Here is a 20,163-nt window from a genome sequence, read left to right on the forward strand (position 1 = left end):
GAAGCCCAAAGCTGGACACAACACTGCTGATTCAGTCCCACAAGTGCTGAACTGAGGGGAAGAATCACTCCCCTCAGCCCGCGGGCTTCTGCCTTGCAAACACGGCCTGGCACGTGAAGCACTGTCTTTGTTGCCGAAGCACAACCTTGGCTTCTGTTCACCTTTTGGTCCACAGGATTCCCTGGTCCCCCAGCTATTCTGCAAAGCTGTTTTCTACACAGCCATACCCAATCATGTAGTGTCGAGTAGGGTTATTCCAAGCTGGATGCAAGAATTTGCACTTGCTGTTGTTGACCTTCATAAGATCAATGTCAGCCCATTTCTCTAGCCTGTTGAGGACCCATTGAACAACCTCTTTCTCCAGTGTAAATTATTGCTGCCACCCCGCACCCTTTTCCGTCAATTTGGGATGTTGGCAAACTTGCTGAGAGTAAACTTTGTTCCACATTAAACAGTATTGACCTGAACAGTGATCCCACAGGGATGCTGCTAGTTACTGGCTGCTACTGGACTATCCACCAGTCCCAACACCCATGAAATGGCTGTACGCACCATTTAAACAGCAATAAAAGGCACCTAATGACTGTAAATGGCCTGTGTTTGTCCTAGAGAAGAGAGTGAAAATTCAAGCAGGAGTTAGGAAGAAAAAAAGGCTGGTGGATGAAGTACCAAATGAATAATCCAGTGCAAAACAGATGCACAAAAGCTGAAGTGCTGGTGCTGCAGTGAGACTGTGGGAGCAGAGCCGAAGCATTTTTGTTCATAGTGATTGGTAGAGTGTGAGATTTCTTCACTATAGCCCTTAAAGAAATCCCTTTGTTCAGTTCTATTGGGTTAGGCTTTGAGGTTTTGTGGCCTGGGTTTGTTTGTTTGTTTGTTTATTTGTTTTTTCACTCAAACACTATTCTCTAGTGCCAACAGGAAATAAAAGAAATAAAGGTAATAATGAAAACTTATGCCTACTGATAGAACTTTAATCTTAGTATACAGTATAATCTTAATACATGATATAAAGGAGGATTTTAGATACTACATGCTGAAAAAATATGAAATAAAATATATAAAGTATTATATTTAGTATTTTCATAACTGCTTAAGAGTTTAAGATTAGGAAATACTTTTGGCTAAAACACTTCCTGCACCTACTGTTGGAAAGCAATAGTAGAGTTTAAGATTAGGAAATACTTTTGGCTAAAACACTTCCTGCACCTACTGTTGGAAAGCAATAGTTTTGATTCCCAGCATTCTTCTGCCATTTGAAAAACTGTCTGATCAGCCACTAAGGATAGTATTGCATCCACTTAGAAATGGCTGGAGATCACAGATGGTTGTAACCAACTTAACCCCTAATGCATATGTTTTGGATTCAAGGTGTAGAAGGCTGGGCTGCTGTCCTGCATAAAAGATCATGCAGGACATTTAGATATATAACTGGATATGTTTAAGTTTTGTTATATTCTTTATAATTTAGTGGGTTTTTTTTTCCTTATATATTACTGAAAAGCTTTCCATCATTTGCTGTAAGGGCACAACTTCAAAGTGCTAGTACTTTTAACAAATTTACATAATGTTTATTGAGATAAGATGTTCTATCTCAATATGCAATTTTCATGACTATTCTTAGATGTTAATAGTTAAAGGAGTTACATCTCTTTTCTTCCCAATAGTCATTTGTTATAAGGTGGTAAGCATAGTCAATAAGTAATATATTTATTTATCCTAGACTTGCTTTATAATAAGCTTGCTTTCCCCCAATTGTAGTGTTAAAACAAAACTTATTGTATTAATAGACTGAATTTAATCATGTTCTGGATATTTTCTTCTAGATGGATGTCAAAATAAAGTGTGTCTCTGTTTACTCCTAATGTTTGGGACATACCATCAAGCAAACACGTAACCTTTTCTGATTTTAGTCTCTGCCTGCCAGAGACAAGTTTATCATAGTTTTGTGGGGCACTGTCATGATTAGTTGCCTTTCACCACCAGTATAGTGATGCTTTGGCTTCACTCCCAGAAGCCAACAAATGACTTACATGATGTGCAAAAAAAAAAAAAAAAAGAAACGGGAGATAAGCTAGAGCAAATTGGCCACAGCAAATAAGGAAGATAGCGGAATGTGTGGGAATATAAGAAACATCTTTGGAAATCTTATAGGCCTGTTACACTGTGTTGCAGTCTCGACCAAGTCCTGATCTGCGCTTTACGTCTAAGTTACTTGGACCCACTCAGTAAGCTTGCTTCAGCCTACAATAAAGCTTAGTTAGCAATGTTGACAAAGCTTGTGCATATTTTCCATGTTCATAAAAGTAACCATTGGACATGGAGTACAATGCTATTATAACAAAAAAAAAAAATACTACAGAATTTTTAAATATATAAAATCTGCTAAAGAGGTGTATGGGACAAGTGACAAAATGTGACCGGGATACCAACTAGCTTTGTTATTTTTTTGGACACTCTCTCTTCTTCCAAGTCTCATTTTGATACCAACAGAAGCAACTAGCAACATGGATCTATCTGCTTTCAGTTCTCAAAATGAATGAAAAGAATCACCTAAAAGAAGTAATGTATTTGTGATGAAAACAAGAGAGATTGATTTCTCCTGCTTCTCGTGCTTTATTGCTACCCTCATGAGAGAGCTTCTTTGCAGCCTTAAATAGGACATAACATGTTGTCACCTTTTGCTCCCTATCCCTTTCTTATCCTTTGGGGAATCTCAACAAAAATGCCTTAGTTCAAAGAAATATATTTTTTCTGCCTCTGGCACTTATCTCTGCCTTTTTTTCTACTCATTGTTATTGTTACTTTTGCTCTTTTCACTGCTCTTTGGTAATGACATCTGTATGTCCCATCACTGTTGAGAAGCTCCCGCAAACATCTGAGAAAAAAAGAAAAAAAACCCACCAACCAACAACAACAACAACAAAACAAACAAAAAACTCAAAACCAACAAACAAACAAAACCCCCAGAGAACAATCATTCAACTTGTCTTAATATATTTTATCACTTTTCATAGCTAAAATTATCAAAAGCCTGTTCTAGAAGACAGAAAAATGTCTATATGTTCCATATATTCAGTATCTCTCTCTTGCACAGGACTACCAGGGACAGGGTAAGAGAGCAAAAAGTGACCCAGAAAAGTGCAGCAATAAACAATATATCACCTCATTGACAATCATAGACCTGAAATAATCAGTCTGCGCTCAGTGCCTACACTATAGAAGTTCACCCCAGATATGTCAGCTATTAACAACAACTCTCTTTTTCTTAACAAGATGTAAAGTAAGTGGCAAAAGACCAGTTAAAAACATGTCTCTTCTTTCACAGAACACTAAACCATCTTAGACCTGAGCAAGAACATTAAGGCTATAAAATATTCATCTTCTCAAAATCCATATCTGAGAGATGTCTTATGTGTGACTTTTTCATTCAGATTGATTCAGCTCTCATAGAAACCAGAAACACAACCATAATGTTTGCTTATAGGGCATAAAAATCTAAATGATTTGTAAAGTCACAAATCCTTTTTTTTTTTTTCAATTCGGATTTGTTATTCTAGAAGACTTTAATATATAGAAATAAAACAGGAGATTAAAAGCCCAAGGACACAGTTTTTCACTTTCTGGCTCAGAGGTTTCCTTTGATCTAGCCCGCACAGTAGACTACAGCATTTAGGGGCAGTTATCATCTTCAGTCATGTATACAATGGTGAACAACAATTTTTTTTCCCACTAGCTAAAAACCTGCTTGTTGCTGCCATGTGCCAGCTGCTGTAAGGCTCTCATAGCTCTATAAAAGAAGTTTATTTCTCTGTGTGCCTGCTGCAACACCCTGTTGTAGTGGATTATGACCTGGAATTGTTATTGCCTCTTGGACTAGAGAAACTGATATAATTGGACATAAAACCTTCATCACATAGAAAAAATTCAGTAATGTAAAATGTTGCAGTCATCTCCTCAACAATGCAGACTACACATTTGGTGTAACATGCAGAGCAAACTCACTTTTTATCTTGACTTTGCAGAGGAAAAAAAATCTACTTCAAAAAGAGCCTGGTCTAGAACCCCAAAATTCCTAACTGTCCACAATGAAGACTGAGATCTGCAGTGATTGTCTCTGAAATACAGAAACTTTTCTTACTACAAAACCAGATCTCATTTAAAACCTCTAGCACTGCAGCAACAAAACAGGACACAGACTGCACACATGTTGCTCCCTAAAGAAAAGGTGTAAGTAAATCCATGAGCAGTGGTCACACTCAGTGTACCACCCAGAGAACATCTCAGATTTGTTTTTGTTATCATAAAATCATAAAACCATTTTGGTTGGAAGAGACACTCAGGATCAAGTCCAACCATAACCTAACTCTAGCACTAAACCATGTCCCTAAGAACCTCATCTAAGTGCCTTTTAAACTCCTCCAGGGATGGTGACTCCACCACTTCCCTGGGCACCTGTTCCAATGCCTGACAACCCTTTCTGTGAAGAAATTGTTCCTAATATTCAATCTAAACCTCTCCTGGCACAACTTGAGGCCATTTCCTCTTGTCCTATCACTTGCTACTCGGTAGAAGAAACCAACACCCTCCATGCTACAATCTCCTTTCAGGTAGTTGTAGACAGTGATAAGGTCTCCCCTCAGCCTCTTGTCCAGGCTAAACAGCCCCAGTTCCCTCAGCCGCTCCTCATCAGACTGGTACTCCAGGCCCGTCACCAGCTTTGTCCTCTGTACTCTCTCTAGTATCTCAATGTCCTTCTTATGATGATGGTCCCAAAACTGAACACAGGATTCAAGGTGGGGCCTCACCAGCACCAAGTATAGTGGCACAAACACTTCTCTTGTCCTGCTGGGCACACTATTCCTGATACAAGCCAGGATTCTGTTGGCCTTTTTGGCCACCTGGGCACACTGCTGGCTCATGTTCAGCTGCTGTCAGTCAACACCCCCAGATCCCTCTCTGCCAGGCAGCTTTCCAGCCACTCTTCTCTGAGCCTGTAGCCCTGCCTGGAGTTGTTGTGACCCAAATGCAGGACCCAGCACTTGGCCTTGTTAAACCTCATATAATTGGCCTCAGCCCAATGATCAAGCCCATCCAGATTTCTCTGTAGAGCATTCCTACCCTCCAGCAGATCAACACACCTACCCAATTTGGTGTAATCTGCAAATTTACTAAGGGTGCACTCAATCCTCTCATCCAGATCATTGATAAGGGGATTAAACTGAACTGGCCCCAATACTGAGCCCTCGAAACACCACTCGTGATCGGCTGCCAACTGGATTTGGCTCCATTCACCACAACTCTTTCGGCCTGGCCCTCCAGCCAGCTCTTCATCCATCACAGAGCACACCCATCCAGGCCATGAGCTGCCACCTTCTCCAGGAGAATGCTGTCAGATATGCTGTCAAACGCTTTGCTGAAGTCTAAGTATACAACATCCACAGCCTTTCCCTCATCCACTAAGCAGGTCACCTCTCATAGAAGGAGATTAGGTTGGTCAACAGGATCCGTCTTTCATAAACCCATGTTGACTGGGCCTGATCGCTTGGTTTTCTTGCATGTGCCATGTGATGGTGCTTAGGATTGATCCACTCTACGCCCTTCCCTGGCACCAAGGTTAGACTGACAGGCCTGTAGTCCCCTGGATCCTCCTTCCTGTATATGGGTGTCACATTTGCCAATTTCCAGTCAATTGGTACCTCCCCAGTTAGCTAGGACTGCTGATAAATTATAGAAAGTGGCCCAGTGATCATCTTCATCAGCTCTCTCAGCACCTGTGGGTGTATCCCATTTGCTCACATAGACTTGTTGGTGTCCAAGTGGTGTAGCAGGTCACTAACCATTTCCCCTTGGATTATTGTGGCTTCATTCTCCTCTCCATCCTTGTCTTTGGGCTCAGGGGGCTGTGTACCTGGATCACAACTGGTTTGACTATTAAAGACTGAGACAAAGAAGGCTTTCAGTACCTCAGCCTTTCTGTCATCTTCTGTAAGTATGTTTCTCCCTGTATCTACCAGAGGGTGGAAATTGCTCTTAGCCCTCTTTTCATTGATGATATATTTATAGAAATATTTCTTGTTGCCTTTTACAACAGTAGCCAGGCCAGCTCTATCTGGGCTTTGGCCCTTCTGATTTTCTCCCTGCATAACCTCACAGAATTCTTGTATTCCTCTTGAGTGGCCTGCCCCTCCAGTTCCAGTGCAGCTCTCTATTCAGTTGGGTTGGTCTTCTTCCCTGCCAGCTCACCTTCCAGCACATGGGGACGGACTGTTCCTGCACGTCTAAGATTCCTTTCTTGAAGAGAGAGCAGCCTTCCTGGACTCCCTTGTCCTTCAGGGCTGCCTCCCAAGGGACTCTACCAACCAGCCTCCTAAACAGATCAAAGTCTGCCCCTTCGGAAGTCCAAAACAGGAGTTCTGCTGACCACCCTTCTAACTTCTCCAAGGATAGAAAACTCAATAATTTCATGATTACTATATCCAAGTCAACCTCCAGCTGATACGTTTCACATGAGTCCTTCTGTATTTGCCAACAACAGATACAGTGGGGTGCCTTCCCTAGTTGGGTCACTAACTAGCTGTGTTAGAAAGTTGTCTTCCATGCACTCCAGAAGCCTCCTAGACAGCTTCTTCTCTGCTGTGTTTTGTTTCCAGCAGACATCTGGTAGGTTGAAATCCCCCATAATAGCAAGCACTAGCGATTGGCAGACTCCTCCCAGCTGCCTGCAAAATATTTCATGTTTCTCTCCATCCTGGTTGGGTGGTCTGTAACAGACCCCCACCAGAAAGTCTACCTTGTTATCCTTCCCCTTGATTCTCACTCATAGATACTCAACCCTATCATCACGCTCATCAAGCTCCAGACAATCAAAACACTCCCTAACATACAGGGCTCTCCACCTCTTCTCCTTCCTCATCTATCCCTTCTGAAGAGCTTGTAGCAATCTAATGCAGCACTCCAGTTATGAGAGTCATCCCACCATGTTTCTGTGATGGCAAATATATCATAGGTTTTCTGCCTCACAACAGCTTCCAGCTCCTCCTGTTTGTAGCCCATGCTGTGCATTCATATAGATGCACTTCATCTGGTCTATTGATCCTGCCACCTTTTTCTGGTGAGAAGCCCTAATTCATTTGTGCCCATCCTCAAGTGCTTCAGTGGTTTCTAACACATCAATAACCCTTGTGTTTCTCCTACTGCATTGCTTTGCACTCCCATATGTCAAGGGCCATATAGAATCTATAAAGAATAGTCATGAAACAGGACACAGAAAAGATGCTTTGCTCTGTGTTGTAGGAACTATTGTGTGTGCCCATGTAAACTTTTCAGTAAGTGTGGAATTCAGAGATAGCTGACATTGGAGACATATTTTCAGATTGAACCCTGTGTTCGTTGATATCCATGGTTCAGTATCAGAGTCCCTGCATATGCCTGCTGACTTTCAAGAGAAATAGTTCAAGTACCTGCTTCCCTTTTGTGCATAGGCTAGTTTGGACTGGTTGTAGATTTGGTATTTCACACCTTCTTTTTTGGTCTGCAGATCTGTTTGATGCAAATTTGCCAATTATGTTCCATCAAGAACTAACTCAGTGCTGCACGCTGTCTTCAAAGCGTAGCATAGGGGGAACCATACTGCAAATCTGGCATGTAAAATGCAGAAGGGTAAAAAATATGGTATATTCTGACAGAAGTTGAAATAACACCACATATCTGGAATGCTTTCAAGCTTAGTTTTGGTTCCAATGTGTACTTAAGCAGCCAATTCATAGGCCAAGGACCACCTGAGACACAGTGTACATCTTAAATCATCTAACGAAGTTGGTAGATGCGGTTTTTATTCTTACAACATATATCTTTTTAAACTGAGTACATAAACAGTGTTTTAGTGCACACAGCAGTGTTTTAAAACATAGGTAGATTTAAAATCAATTCAGTTAGTTGGAAATTCTGTTTGTCTAGTCACTGTGTTTCTCTTTCTAATGTTCCCATATCATGACCTGAAAAAATCAATGCTATCGTAAAGTTCTTAAGGTGTTGCATGTTAAGACACCGCATGTCTTCATAGAGTTGAAGGAAATGTAACCACAGACCAGAAATGATTTCATCTGCTTGTGTGACCCCCCCACACCCCAAAAGTAGGTGATTCAAATAGTTAAGTATTCAAAGGAGCACTGGGTACTGATTGTTGGTGAAAACGTATCGATTCAAGATCCACAACATGTATTTCTCACACGATATGGCCTAGGGCAATTTTAATGCTCTTACTCTTCCCTGATTAAAAAAAAAAAAGAAAAAAAGTCCAAATCCACTAAACAAATAAATTTGCACACCCAATTCTTACATCATATTCTAAAATGTAGCTCAGACCCATGACTGTTCCTACCTTGTAACATTTTTTTGGTGTGAACAGAAGACTTCAGAACAGCAGAAATTACTAATGACACTGTAATTCCAGAGCATAAAAATCAAACTATTTTTAAACAAAATATTTTTCTTCTCTAGACAATGTTACCTATAAAGCAGAAGAGAACTCACATGGATAGAAATACTTAAGTCAGTGTGAGAACTCATGAGTAAATGTCAAAAATAGAAATATTAAGCTTAAGTCTTAATGACATGCATCAAGACATGAAAGTTTGCTGTTTCAAATAAAATTTACTTTGTTTCCAGTTCTGCTGCTGCTTTTTAAATTAAAATGAAGGTAAGGTAGGAAGTTGAGGTAGATACAGATATTAGAAACAGACAGATTTTAAAAATATATATATTGTTATGTAAGTATACATTGATATCATATATACTGATATGAAATATCTTTTTTTTGTTTCTTTTGTTTTTGTACACAAATGTATGAAGACTGGACTAAACAGCAAAGCATACCTTGTGCAGCGGTTCAAATGTAGTCAGGAGAACCAAATTACGCTGCTAAACAAGAGTTTTCTAGTACAGTGCTGATCCTCTTGGAAACCTTTTCATTGACTACAATTGGACTGGAGCTACATCTTACTAATGCAAAATAAATATACTCAAAAAAACCCAACAAACAAACAAAAAACCACACACACACACACAAAATCACCTGAAAAGAATTCACAATACACTTTAGGTTGCAATTGGAAAATGCAGCTACTCATGCTTGCTTAAAATCACTGTTTACCAACCTAGGATTGTAGTGATTCTACTAAAGTTAATGAAAAAAAAAAAATCTACCATTAGTTTGAATGGGCTATGCTTTTTTTGTTTATAATAACCTAAAACCTAATTAATGAATGCTACTTCCACATCAATGTTCCCTTGAAACCTCAATTATTATGAACAAGTTCAGAAATAAATCATCTGGGATTGACGTATGTAGTACGATAAAATGAAAATATGATGAAAATATGAGAGAATACAGTTTCCATAAGTTCCACCAACAATACTTGAGATTCTCTCCCAGGATATTTAAAATTTTATATTTAAGGAAATTTCCGTTTCAAATGTTTGTACTCAAGAAATATTACAGGTTAGTGGAAATGGCTTGAATGAGACTTCTGAGGGGAAAATGTTTTTAGCACAATTAATTCCTCTAATCTACAAAGGAAATATAGCTTAGGAATTGCTTGAGTAAATCAGTTAGTATCCTTAAATTGTGAAGCCCTCTTTTTTCCTACAGTGTACATAATCATTCAGGCAGTTTTTTCCCCACCTCCCCGTACTGGGTGCATATCAATTCTGGGGCTCAGAACAAAGAAAGGAGAAAAGCAAACAATTTTTCTATCATTGTAATGCAAAACTTGCTCAGTTATGAAGATATTCGAACCAAAAAATATTCATGGTTTTATTTTTAATATACTTTCTTCAATTTATTAATCATCTTTTATATATATTTATTTATGGCTTTGAGCAAAGACAAAAGAAAAAAATCTAACTCATCCCTGATCATACAGTTATTGTAAGAATCAGATCTATAGTCTTCCCAGCAGCAGTAAGATCCAACCTTTTTCATTAATACATTTCATCCTGTACAGATGTGAGATTTCATACTTATGGGCTTAGTTATGTACAGAGAAAATAGGTCAGTTCTGAGACTAGCAATGGACCTTTATATTACAGGAATGTGAGTCATTTGTTTCTTAATCTAAGTATATATACATTCATACATACATATATATACGTATATAATTTTATACCCTGTACCTTTTTTTTAAATTAACATACAAATCCTAGATATTGTCCACTCTATTACAAAGTCATTAAAAATTATTTATGGTTTCACTGAAAGACCACGTGAATTAATAATACTTCATAGTGCTTAAAATAAAATAAAAATATATATAAAAATATTTCGCTACTAACCCCATTTCTCCTGTTAAATGTAAACCTTAAAGAGTTTGAAAGATCAGTATATGATCTTAATTAACTGACAGAATTCATTAGTATTAAAATAATAGAAGGGATATTGTACTGATAAATAAATGGTCTTGCAGCGTATCCATAATGTTCCAAACACTTTTAAACAATCACTTCCCCATATACTACTCTGGGCCACTTAAATTAATGGCAGCAGCATGTTAATGGGTTAATTACATCAATTTTTACCGATGAGTGGGAGTCAGCAAAAACTGGAAGATTTTTAAAAATTTTTATTTGATGTACCACTTTGGTAAAAGGCATAACAGGCAGCATGGGTTCAAGCTCTGTTAGCTTTAGAATATTTACTTGCCTCTCAAGTACATCTGGATTCACTGCATTACGTAGTTAGTGATGTTATTTAATTTTTACATGCTTCATTAAACTCAGCATTAATGGGAAAAGAACTTCTTTGCATTAATTTCCTCAACATGAGTCAGCTGGGTCTTAAGGAACAGAATATATGCTTGTATCATATCCATAATGCTGATTTTTCAATGAGTTAAATTATGACACATTTAGTTTCAATCTCTATTTAATGTGACAAATCAGGCACAAATGATTATGAAAGAACTTTTTGTGGATAACGTGAAGGTTTGAGCAAACAAAACAAAATGTTCACAAAACAGTATGCTTCAACCCTGCTTTCTGTCATCATTTCCTTTCTGTTTTGAAGACATAAGAAATAATAAACCTTGTACCTATGGCTATGTTTGACACTACATGCCTTAGGATATACTATCCATTTAATAACAATATACACAGAGCAAATCGTGCATTTCCAGACAGACTTGATGCTATATTATATTTATTTTCGTAAATTAACACCACAGTCAACTACAAAACTACAGTGAAGACAGAGAAAGCACCTGAAAGTCTAAATCAAGCTGTGGTTTACAAATAATCATTTAAATGAAAAATCTCACTTCTAGACTTAAACCAGAGATTCAAAGTCAGCATCACAGGAATTTTAAGGTAGACACAATTAATGAATGGTTATTATTTTCTAAGATACCATAAAGCCTTTTCCTACAATGGCTGACCAAACCTATTTTTATTGTCTTTTTTATCTTTTTTTTTTTTTCTTTTCTTTTTGTTTTTTTTTTTTTTTTCTCCCCAAAGCATGCATGGAATATTCTCAGATACTACTGAGGGCAAGGAGAAGAAAAGTGATGGTATTGGTGAAGTAGAAGCAGTTTGCAGGATCAAGCGTACAATTTTGCATAAAACATTGCCTGTAAAAGTAACATTGCAGGTTTTAAGCCATTGCATTACAATTTAACAGTTGTGTTGCACTTAGCTTTAACAAATTTTAAAACTGTAAATTTTGAAGTGAAAAGCGGAACCTAAATTCCTAAACAAAGACATTGCAATGGTACACCACACAGCAGCTATTTTTGTTTTGGTCTAAAAATTATTTACAATGGAGATATTTATAGTCTTTGTAAAAGTCTTTAGCAATGTGAAGATTGAAGTCCACTCAGTTTTCTGAAAAAAAAAAGAAGGGTTGACATGTCATGAGGTTACAACCTGTCCAGAGGAGTGCTACTGTCAGCCTTTCGACTGCAGGTGTTTGCCATTTTTTTCCTTTCCAATCTAATTCTCAACGGAAAATGCTAACACACGAAATGCAATGGAAGTAAAAACTGAATTCTTCACAATAAATTAACAAGGTGTATTCAAATAAATGAAAAGCTTCAGAGCATCACTCAGTCAGTGCTATGTGTTAGATTGTTTAAAAATAATGTATCTGTTTGAAGTTTGCTACTGTGTTGACAATTTCCCCATGAAAATAGCAACCATCAAACAGAGGAATCCCCATTAGAATGATTTTAAAGTTGACACATTTAAAATAAGTAATGTTACAGCTGGTTACACGGTTACAAGAAAGGAAGACATGAATTCAAACAAGTTTTTTAAATTTCTTTTTTTTTGATATATATATATTTTATATATATATAATTTTTACATTCGTTATGTGGGGGAAAGCTGTCTAAAGTATTTTTCTCATAGTAGACTGCTGGGGTACATTAGGAAACAGGCTAAAACAGTTCTGGGGGTGGTGCTCGGTTTGTCTCAAGTCTGTTGCTCACAGTTACCAGGAATCATAAGTTTGAGGCGAACCGCGGTTTGTCTCCCTCGGGCTCTGTGCTTAAGACTGTGGAAGAATCCCTTTGCAGGGTGGCCGGGGGCGGCACGGCCCCCCGGTTCGGGGGGATGGCTCCCGAGGACATCTGTCGGAAGAGAGAGACCCGCTGAGGGACGGTGGCCCGGCTGGCCGGGGGCACGCCGGGGCCAGGGGTGGGCTGCGGCAGAGAGGCGAGGGACTCCCCCACAGTGGGGTGAGGCCGGGCGATCAGGGTGGAGATCTCATGGGGGAGGGAAGGCTGTGAGGCGGAGAGGGGCCGCACCTCCCGGGTCAGGGTGGTGTTGTGGAGGGCCTGGGTGCTCTTGTGGACCTCGTTCTTCTGCGTGGCCCTGGGGGGCTGCTGGGGCGCCTGTGGCTGCTGCTGCATGAGGGAGAGCTGCGAGGCGGTCGGTGAGGAGTACTGGAAAGTTCGGCCAGCCAGAGGGCTTTGTACGGGCGGGCTGCAGACTGCGGTGGTGTAGGAGCAGGGCGAGAGGACGACGGCCTGCTGGGGTGTCTGCGTGCTGGGGGACGGGGAGTGCAGGTTTCCGTGGGACAGGCTGCTGGCTGTGTACACGGGAGGAGACTGTGTCCTGGTGCGCGACGACGAGGCGGAGGTGCTGGAGTTCAGGGCGGGCATCTGCTGCAAGCTCACTGGGGCGATGGTCTGCACCATTTCCCGGTCATGCTTCACGATCTGCTTCAAGATTTCGTTCTCCTGGTTGTTGAAAACCCCGGTGTTGAGGTCCTTCTGGAACTTCTGCAGGAGGATCGAGTTCTTCTTCCCTTCACAGAGAGGCAGAAGAGTTAGTGAGCCTGACATGCAGGGGAAGACCCCCGCTCTGACTTCGTGTTTCAGCTCCCATCACCAAGGGCTATACACTGTAAAAGCCTCAGCAACCAGTGGGCTGAGTGGGGCCACAGCCTGGCCACGGGCCCACTGCAATGGGCTGTGCCACTCCAGGCACCACTGCAGCGACCCACGCCGGCCTCCGGCACACACAGTGCCCTCTCTCTGCGTCAGCCTGGTTTAATAATGCTGACGCTGTTATTAAACACCACTGTGCTCAAAGACACCTGGACTTCCTGTGCCTCTTCACTTGTAGTGCATTGCTATTACTACAGTTATTCTGAAAATGTTACCATGGTAATTTACCAAACAACAGAGTGGAAAAAGCCATCCGGCTCTGCATGTATGTCTTTCTCTCGCGTTGCAAAACTGTCCTCATTCCCACTGAACTGTTACATAAGTTGTAAATGCACTTGCCTTTTAGTACATTCCATGGAACTAATTATTAGACATTAGTAACCGGTGACCACTAGCTTGCAAGAAATCATCTTTTTAAAGGTTTGTGAACGAATATGAACTCACGGAAAATGTGACACCTGCTTGCACAATAGCAACTGTGGTACACTGAGTCCTACTGCCTGCTTGATGCTCTCAGTGTCTGCAAGATGTACACACCATTCAGTGCCACCAGACACACAGGAACACAACTGCACTCAACTGTTTCTTTCTCAGATAAAATGGGTCACGTTTTATCTTTCGTCCTGTGTAGATTTCATATTGTAAACGCAGCACTTCAGATAGGATTGCTACTGCAAGAGCAGGCTAGACTTTACTATCAATATTATTTAAGCACATATTACTTAGAGTTGGACTACATTTCCAGAGAGTCTTGAGAGACAAATTTTAAGAGTTTGATAAGTCTTGATAAATGCACTGAGTGTTCACAATCTGCAAGAAAATAAAACAGGTCTATTAAATACTGGAAACCTGTATACTTGTATTTTTTAAATCTTGCTATATTAAAAAATTTTTTCTTCTAAGTCACATTTTCAGCTTAGACTAGACAACACATCAACAGTGCCCTGCAATTCTTTCTGTCTTCACTTCGAAGAAACGGCAGATGTAACTGTATTGAGAAAGACTGACGTGGGATAATCCTTACAGTGTAGTTTTCTTTGTGAATTTGAGGAACCACCACTAAACAGGATTAATGATTTTTTTATGCACAGCTGCATTTTAAAACCAGTGTCAATAATGATGATCAGAGTTCACTTCTCCTGACCGAAGACTATATATTTTACCTAGTAAGTCTTATTAGAGAGGTCCAGAATGTCTGGATGCACAACAGCAGACTTTGCACACCATGTCTTGATGATCTGCCATATCCTTCTGCCTTTCACATGGGTATCACTGACCTGCTTTTCTGATTGCAAGCAGATCTGAGTAATGCCAGTAAGCAGACATTGATGTTAGCAGAGCCCATGTTGTGAGGAGAATGAGAGCCCTGCTGCAAAGGATTGATTCACTTCAACAAATGCAGGTTTTTTGAGTGCTGAGAGGCTTCAGCTCTTCCCAGCATTACAGATGAACTCTGTGAAGAATTTATTTAGGAAAATGTTATCTGCTCATGAAACAGCATAAACCCTACGAAGTGCTGAGGGCAGCAAAAGAAATACACTGAACTAATAAGTAATACTAATCATAATTGAAGTATACAAAATAATCCTCAGAGGAGTATGAGAGTTTTCTAAAAGTGTGATTGCAGAATTTCTTGTCTGGACATATGTCCTATTCATAGATCAACAGAGCATTTACTGCAGTGTAACAGAAACAAAACTTTTAGGAACAGCTGAATTTGAGGATTTTTTCCAGCAACTTGAGGAAAAGTTAGAAAAGTTTCAAGAATCCCGAATATGGAAAAAAAAAAGGTAATACCTATCCTGTCAAGTCTATCAATTGCCACTGTTTCAAAGGCCCTTCTCATCATGGGGTACTCTTCCAGAACCTCATTGAAGTTGTCCACCGAGAGAGAATACAGGCGACAGTATGTATCTGCTCGTACACTGGCAGTTCGACGGCCCTTGGTCAAAAGGCAAATCTCTGTGAGAAGAAAAATTCAACACACACAGAAAACAAAGAAGTTAGTGAACCGTGTGAAACTTAAAAGCTAGGAAGTGACTCAGTGCTAACAAGTAATAATTCAGTACTCAGCAGCAATTTTTCTATTGCTGTTAATGCAAGGTTGCAGGGACAATTCTGAAGGTGTTTGATTCTATTTTTGCTACTCTGAAAAAAACAACTAATGTCCTTTAAGAGCCCAGCTTATAGGTTTTCTCAGTTTGGACTGATTTTATCAAGCCTTTAAAAAAAATTTCTTCTTTAAGTTACAAGAAATGACGCATCAGCTATCAAACACAACTGGCTGACTCAATTAACCCAAATGATTCTATTGATTTTTTTTTTAATATCCAGCTGACATAGAGGAACAATTCCTTAATCATGCACCAGATTTACTAAATTAATTCAATACATGATATAATGAATGATACTTTAATATAAAGGCTGTTATGCAAATACCTTCTGTTTCTTTGGGTATCATGTCCTAGGTATTTGGGAGAGTAAATTTATGATCTTAAACTTCTTTTTTTTTTTTTTTTTTCCTCATTAGGCTAAACAACACAACCCTTTTAACCTCTGCTTACTTCATTTGATTAATTTTTCTCTGCAAGTGCCTCCAACAGGAACTCATCATTCTGGAACATAAGAGACCAAAGCCATATGCAGAGTCCCAAGAAAGAGCCCAAGACTTGTGACTGCTGATTCCCAAACCCACAGGAAAAGGATTACTGGATAAAGGTGAAAGTCAATGTCCAAGGCTTGTAACAGCAAAACATATAGGGTAGAATTTTTATTTATTTATATTAAAAGACAAAAAATTTAAAAGTCAATTGCAAAAAGGCATATTTGAGTTTACGCCATTTTCAAGCTGCAGAACAAGAACATCCTTAGAAAAATGAACAATTCTCGAGCTCAGGCAGGGTGATTGTTTCCCTACTCAGTTCTAGCAGTCAAGAGCAGTGAGTTCATACCTGTTCATATTTAAATACTAGTTAGGAAACTGTGTCCTACGCTGCTTCATTCTCAATCTCAATCAAACCATCATTCTCAAGTATGGAAAAACAAATATTCTTCATTAGCAAAAGAAACATTATGTGGGCTTTACTTCAGATCTATAAAGTGCTAGCATTGGTGGTTTTTGTTTGTTTTTTTTTGTTTGGTTGGTTTGGGTTTTTTTGTATGTCTAACAAAATACGTTTTGTATTAATCTAGGATGTAAAGAACCTTGAAGGTTTTTCATCTCATACTTCTTGTTGAAGTATTTCCACATGCCACCTAACCCTGAAGGCTTGGGGGCTAAGATGCTTAAATAATAGTGGATAAATCAAAGTACATTAGTGTGGGACCACTACTAGCACTGAATGTACTTAAACCCCAGCAGCTTTGGGGAGAAGTCATAGAGAATAATGGGTATCTTAAGAGTCTTGACCTAATGTCACTGACAAAACTTGATGCCCATGAAATAATGACAGTTTACTGTAAAGGGCTGATGAGGTCTAACAGAAGTCAGTCCTCTCCTCTTCTATTCCTTAGCTCCCCCTGACCCTTTCTCCTTCAATTGAACCCACTGCATTTTAGTTAACAGAGTGAGAAGGACATCTTGCCCAAAGGGAGAAGTTAAATGCACTGAATTCCCGCTCCATTTCCTAAGGTATTCTTTAGATCTGACAAAGAATGAAGGTTTACAATACATGGCTGAATTTAGAGATAACTTAACTAGCTGGAAAATCTGTATGACTAATGGCCAAACCTTGATTTTCAGCTTTTGTCATTTAAAATTGCTGCAAACAGTACTAGAGACATAAGGAGATATCTTCTGTTGCACTCAACAAATAAAGTACTTGAGTTTAGAAACCACCACATGCCCCCCCAAAAAAGGTTGACTATGGATCCCAAGGATTCTGAAGAAGCCTTATGAGGAGCAGTTGAGGAAGCTGGGGCTGTTTAGCCTTGAGAAAAGCAGGCTGAGGGTAGACCTTATCATTGCTGTCTACAACTACCTGAAAGGAGGTTTGTAGCATGGAGGGTGCTGCTCTTTTCTCCCAAGTAATAAGTGACAGGATGAGAGGAAATGGACACAGGTTGCACCACGGGAGGTTTAGATAGGATATTAGGGAAAATTTCTTAATGGAAAGGGTTGTCGGGCATTGGAACAGGCTGCCCAGGGAAGTGGTGAAGTCACCATCCCTGGAGGCATTTAAAAGGTGTTTAGATAAGGTTCTTAGGGACATGGTTTAGTGCTGGAGTTAGGTTATGGTTTGACTCAATTATCCTGAGGGTCTCTTCCAGCTCAAATGATTCCATGATTCTGTGATTCTATGAAGAGTGTAAAAAAAATTGAGAAAGTGCCATTTTCAGCATTATTAATCTAGAACACTGTGTTTTAGATTACTTCAAAAAGAAAGAAGGGAGAAACAATAAGAGATTATATTAGATATCGTCACTGGACAGTGGAACCATGGAATTCATGAACATTACTGCAATAAATGTAATAATTTTTCCCCTTCTTTCATCTTCTATTATTCTTGTCAAGTAAGGAGAACGGAAAGAATACTGAAAGCTATATATTGTATTCTGCAAATTCTGTCCACCTACAATTTATGGTTGAAGAATATCTTTCTGGAATGCTCTTAATAGCCACAATAGAGTCTTCTAGTTAGATATGATAATGGGTGGGTCAGAAAAGATAAGACAAATGTTCTAGTGCCTAGAAACTAATCAGGGAGTGCCACCATGGAGCCTGTCTGCTCAGTAAGAAGGGAAAACATTGTGTTCTCAAGCGTAGTCGAATGGTCTCATTCAAAACATGAACTACAACATTTTGACAGAAAAAGAACCATGTGATGAATACCTATGTAATGCATTTCCAGCAGTGTTTTTTGACTGATTAAGGTTGTATTACAGTCTCTGATATATCATCTGTATTTTTTCGTTATACATATCAATAGCATCATTTGTACTCTGGCCACAAGACTAATGTTCTTGTTAATTGTATGTGTCCTGCATTTAAGTTTATTTCATCAATTAGCTAGTTGTTTGGAACACACTCTCAAGAATAATAAGACAAAATACATTAAATCTCATTTACTTGGTCCAGAAAGGAAGAACACAGAATAACAAAATGTTTTCCTATCAAACACTTGTGTGCTTTTAAATAAAATATTTTTTTTAGATTACATATAAACAAACAATAGATTTTATAAAGAGAACAAAATAGTGAAAATATACATGATATATTTAAAATAACTCTTAGTGACATAAAGTACAAAAGGTGCCCTAAACAATTATGCTCTCCTTGATCTTCAATTGATTTGAACAGACTATGAAATACAAACAGTAGTACAGGAGTGTGCAGTGAAACACAAAGGGAACATACTCTTTTCAAACAGCTTGGGCAAAAACAGTTCTCTATTAGCATAAAAAGAAAGTGTCAGCAGCATATTCACAAAATCCTAACAGTTTGGGTTGGAATGGGCCTTAAACATCACCTAGTTTCAAAACCCCTGCCATACGCAGGGACACCTTCCACTAGACGAGGTTGCTCAAAGCCCCATCCAGCCTGGCCTTGAACACTTCCAGGGATGGGGCACCCACAGCTTCTATGGGCAAACTTTTCCAGGACCTCCCACCCTCATATTATTCACTAACATTCCCATCAGTGGTAGACATGGTCTGTTGCCTTCATGCTGACACTTTCAAAGTGTGAAACAATTCTATCTTTCCTTTCCAAACAAAATAATGTCTTCAATTCCAATTAATGATTATACAGTAGGCTACAATGAACCTGTAATTCAACTTCAATTTAATCTGTTTGGACAACTGCTCCTTAGAACATTCTGAAGTGAATGCCAATCACTACACTGATGAAAAATGACCAGTTGAAAGTCCTAAACAATGCTAAAAACATTCATTTGTTCTTACAGTCCATATTTAATACAAATATAATTAATTTGTCTGTGAAAATCACAGTTTGTGTTCTGCTAACATCAGATCTTTCACAAAGAACAATGCAGCTCTCAAACATGGAAAAGGGCTCAAACACCATATACTTTCTGCTGTAAAGATGTTGACTAAAAAAATGCAACGACAGAAGTTCGAAGGTAAGCCTGGTCTAAAAGTCATCATTATAATAATAAAAACTCATCACTAATATAACAGTTGCACACATACATGTGACAGGGTTTAGAAGGGGACTTGGCAATGTTGCATTAATGGTGGGACTCGATGATCTTAAAGGCCTATTCCAACCTAAATGTTTCTATGATTGTACGGCAGTATTTTAGTATCAGGTTCAGTTTTTGGAACACCATGAATTTCTAAAGAAGCTTGTCCATACCTGTATTTCACAGAACAGGGAATATGCAGCTAGCAGTGGTCAACAGAAAGGGCCCAATGCTTCTCCACAACAGTGCCCAACTGTACATCATACAACCAGCACTTCAAAAGTTGAAGCAATTTTGCTTCCACAACCAGGACTATGCAGAAAATGCTTTCCAAGAGTTCATCAAATTCTGAAGGCTGGATTTTTACACTACAGAAATGAACAAACTTATTTCTTGTTAGCAAAAATGTGTTGATTGTAATGGTTCCTACTTTGGTTAATAAAAATGCGTTTGAGCCTAGCTATAATGATTTAAAATTCATGGTCCAAAACTGCAATTACTTTTGCACCAACCTAGTAATTAGCATTTTCCATGCATTTCTGAAATACAGCAGTTTTTTAAGTGCTCTGTCCCTT

At 39.1% G+C, this 20,163-nt stretch overlaps 1 protein-coding gene across 1 annotated transcript in view; it reads right to left on the minus strand.

Moving 5' to 3' along the window:
* Positions 1–9,816: 9,816 nt before the first annotated feature.
* The window catches only part of HCN1 (hyperpolarization activated cyclic nucleotide gated potassium channel 1), a 196,033-nt gene continuing 185,686 nt past the window's right edge, over positions 9,817–20,163 (minus strand). The window contains exons 7-8 of the mRNA XM_065045178.1: positions 15,243–15,407; positions 9,817–13,303 (exon numbers count right to left, since the gene is read on the minus strand). Coding sequence (XP_064901250.1) covers positions 12,495–13,303; positions 15,243–15,407 — 974 coding nt within the window. The 3' untranslated portion in view covers positions 9,817–12,494. The remainder of the gene's footprint in view (positions 13,304–15,242; positions 15,408–20,163) is intronic.

This window comes from Columba livia, chromosome Z, assembly GCF_036013475.1.
Source record: "Columba livia isolate bColLiv1 breed racing homer chromosome Z, bColLiv1.pat.W.v2, whole genome shotgun sequence".
Taxonomy (NCBI): Eukaryota; Metazoa; Chordata; class Aves; order Columbiformes; family Columbidae; genus Columba; species Columba livia.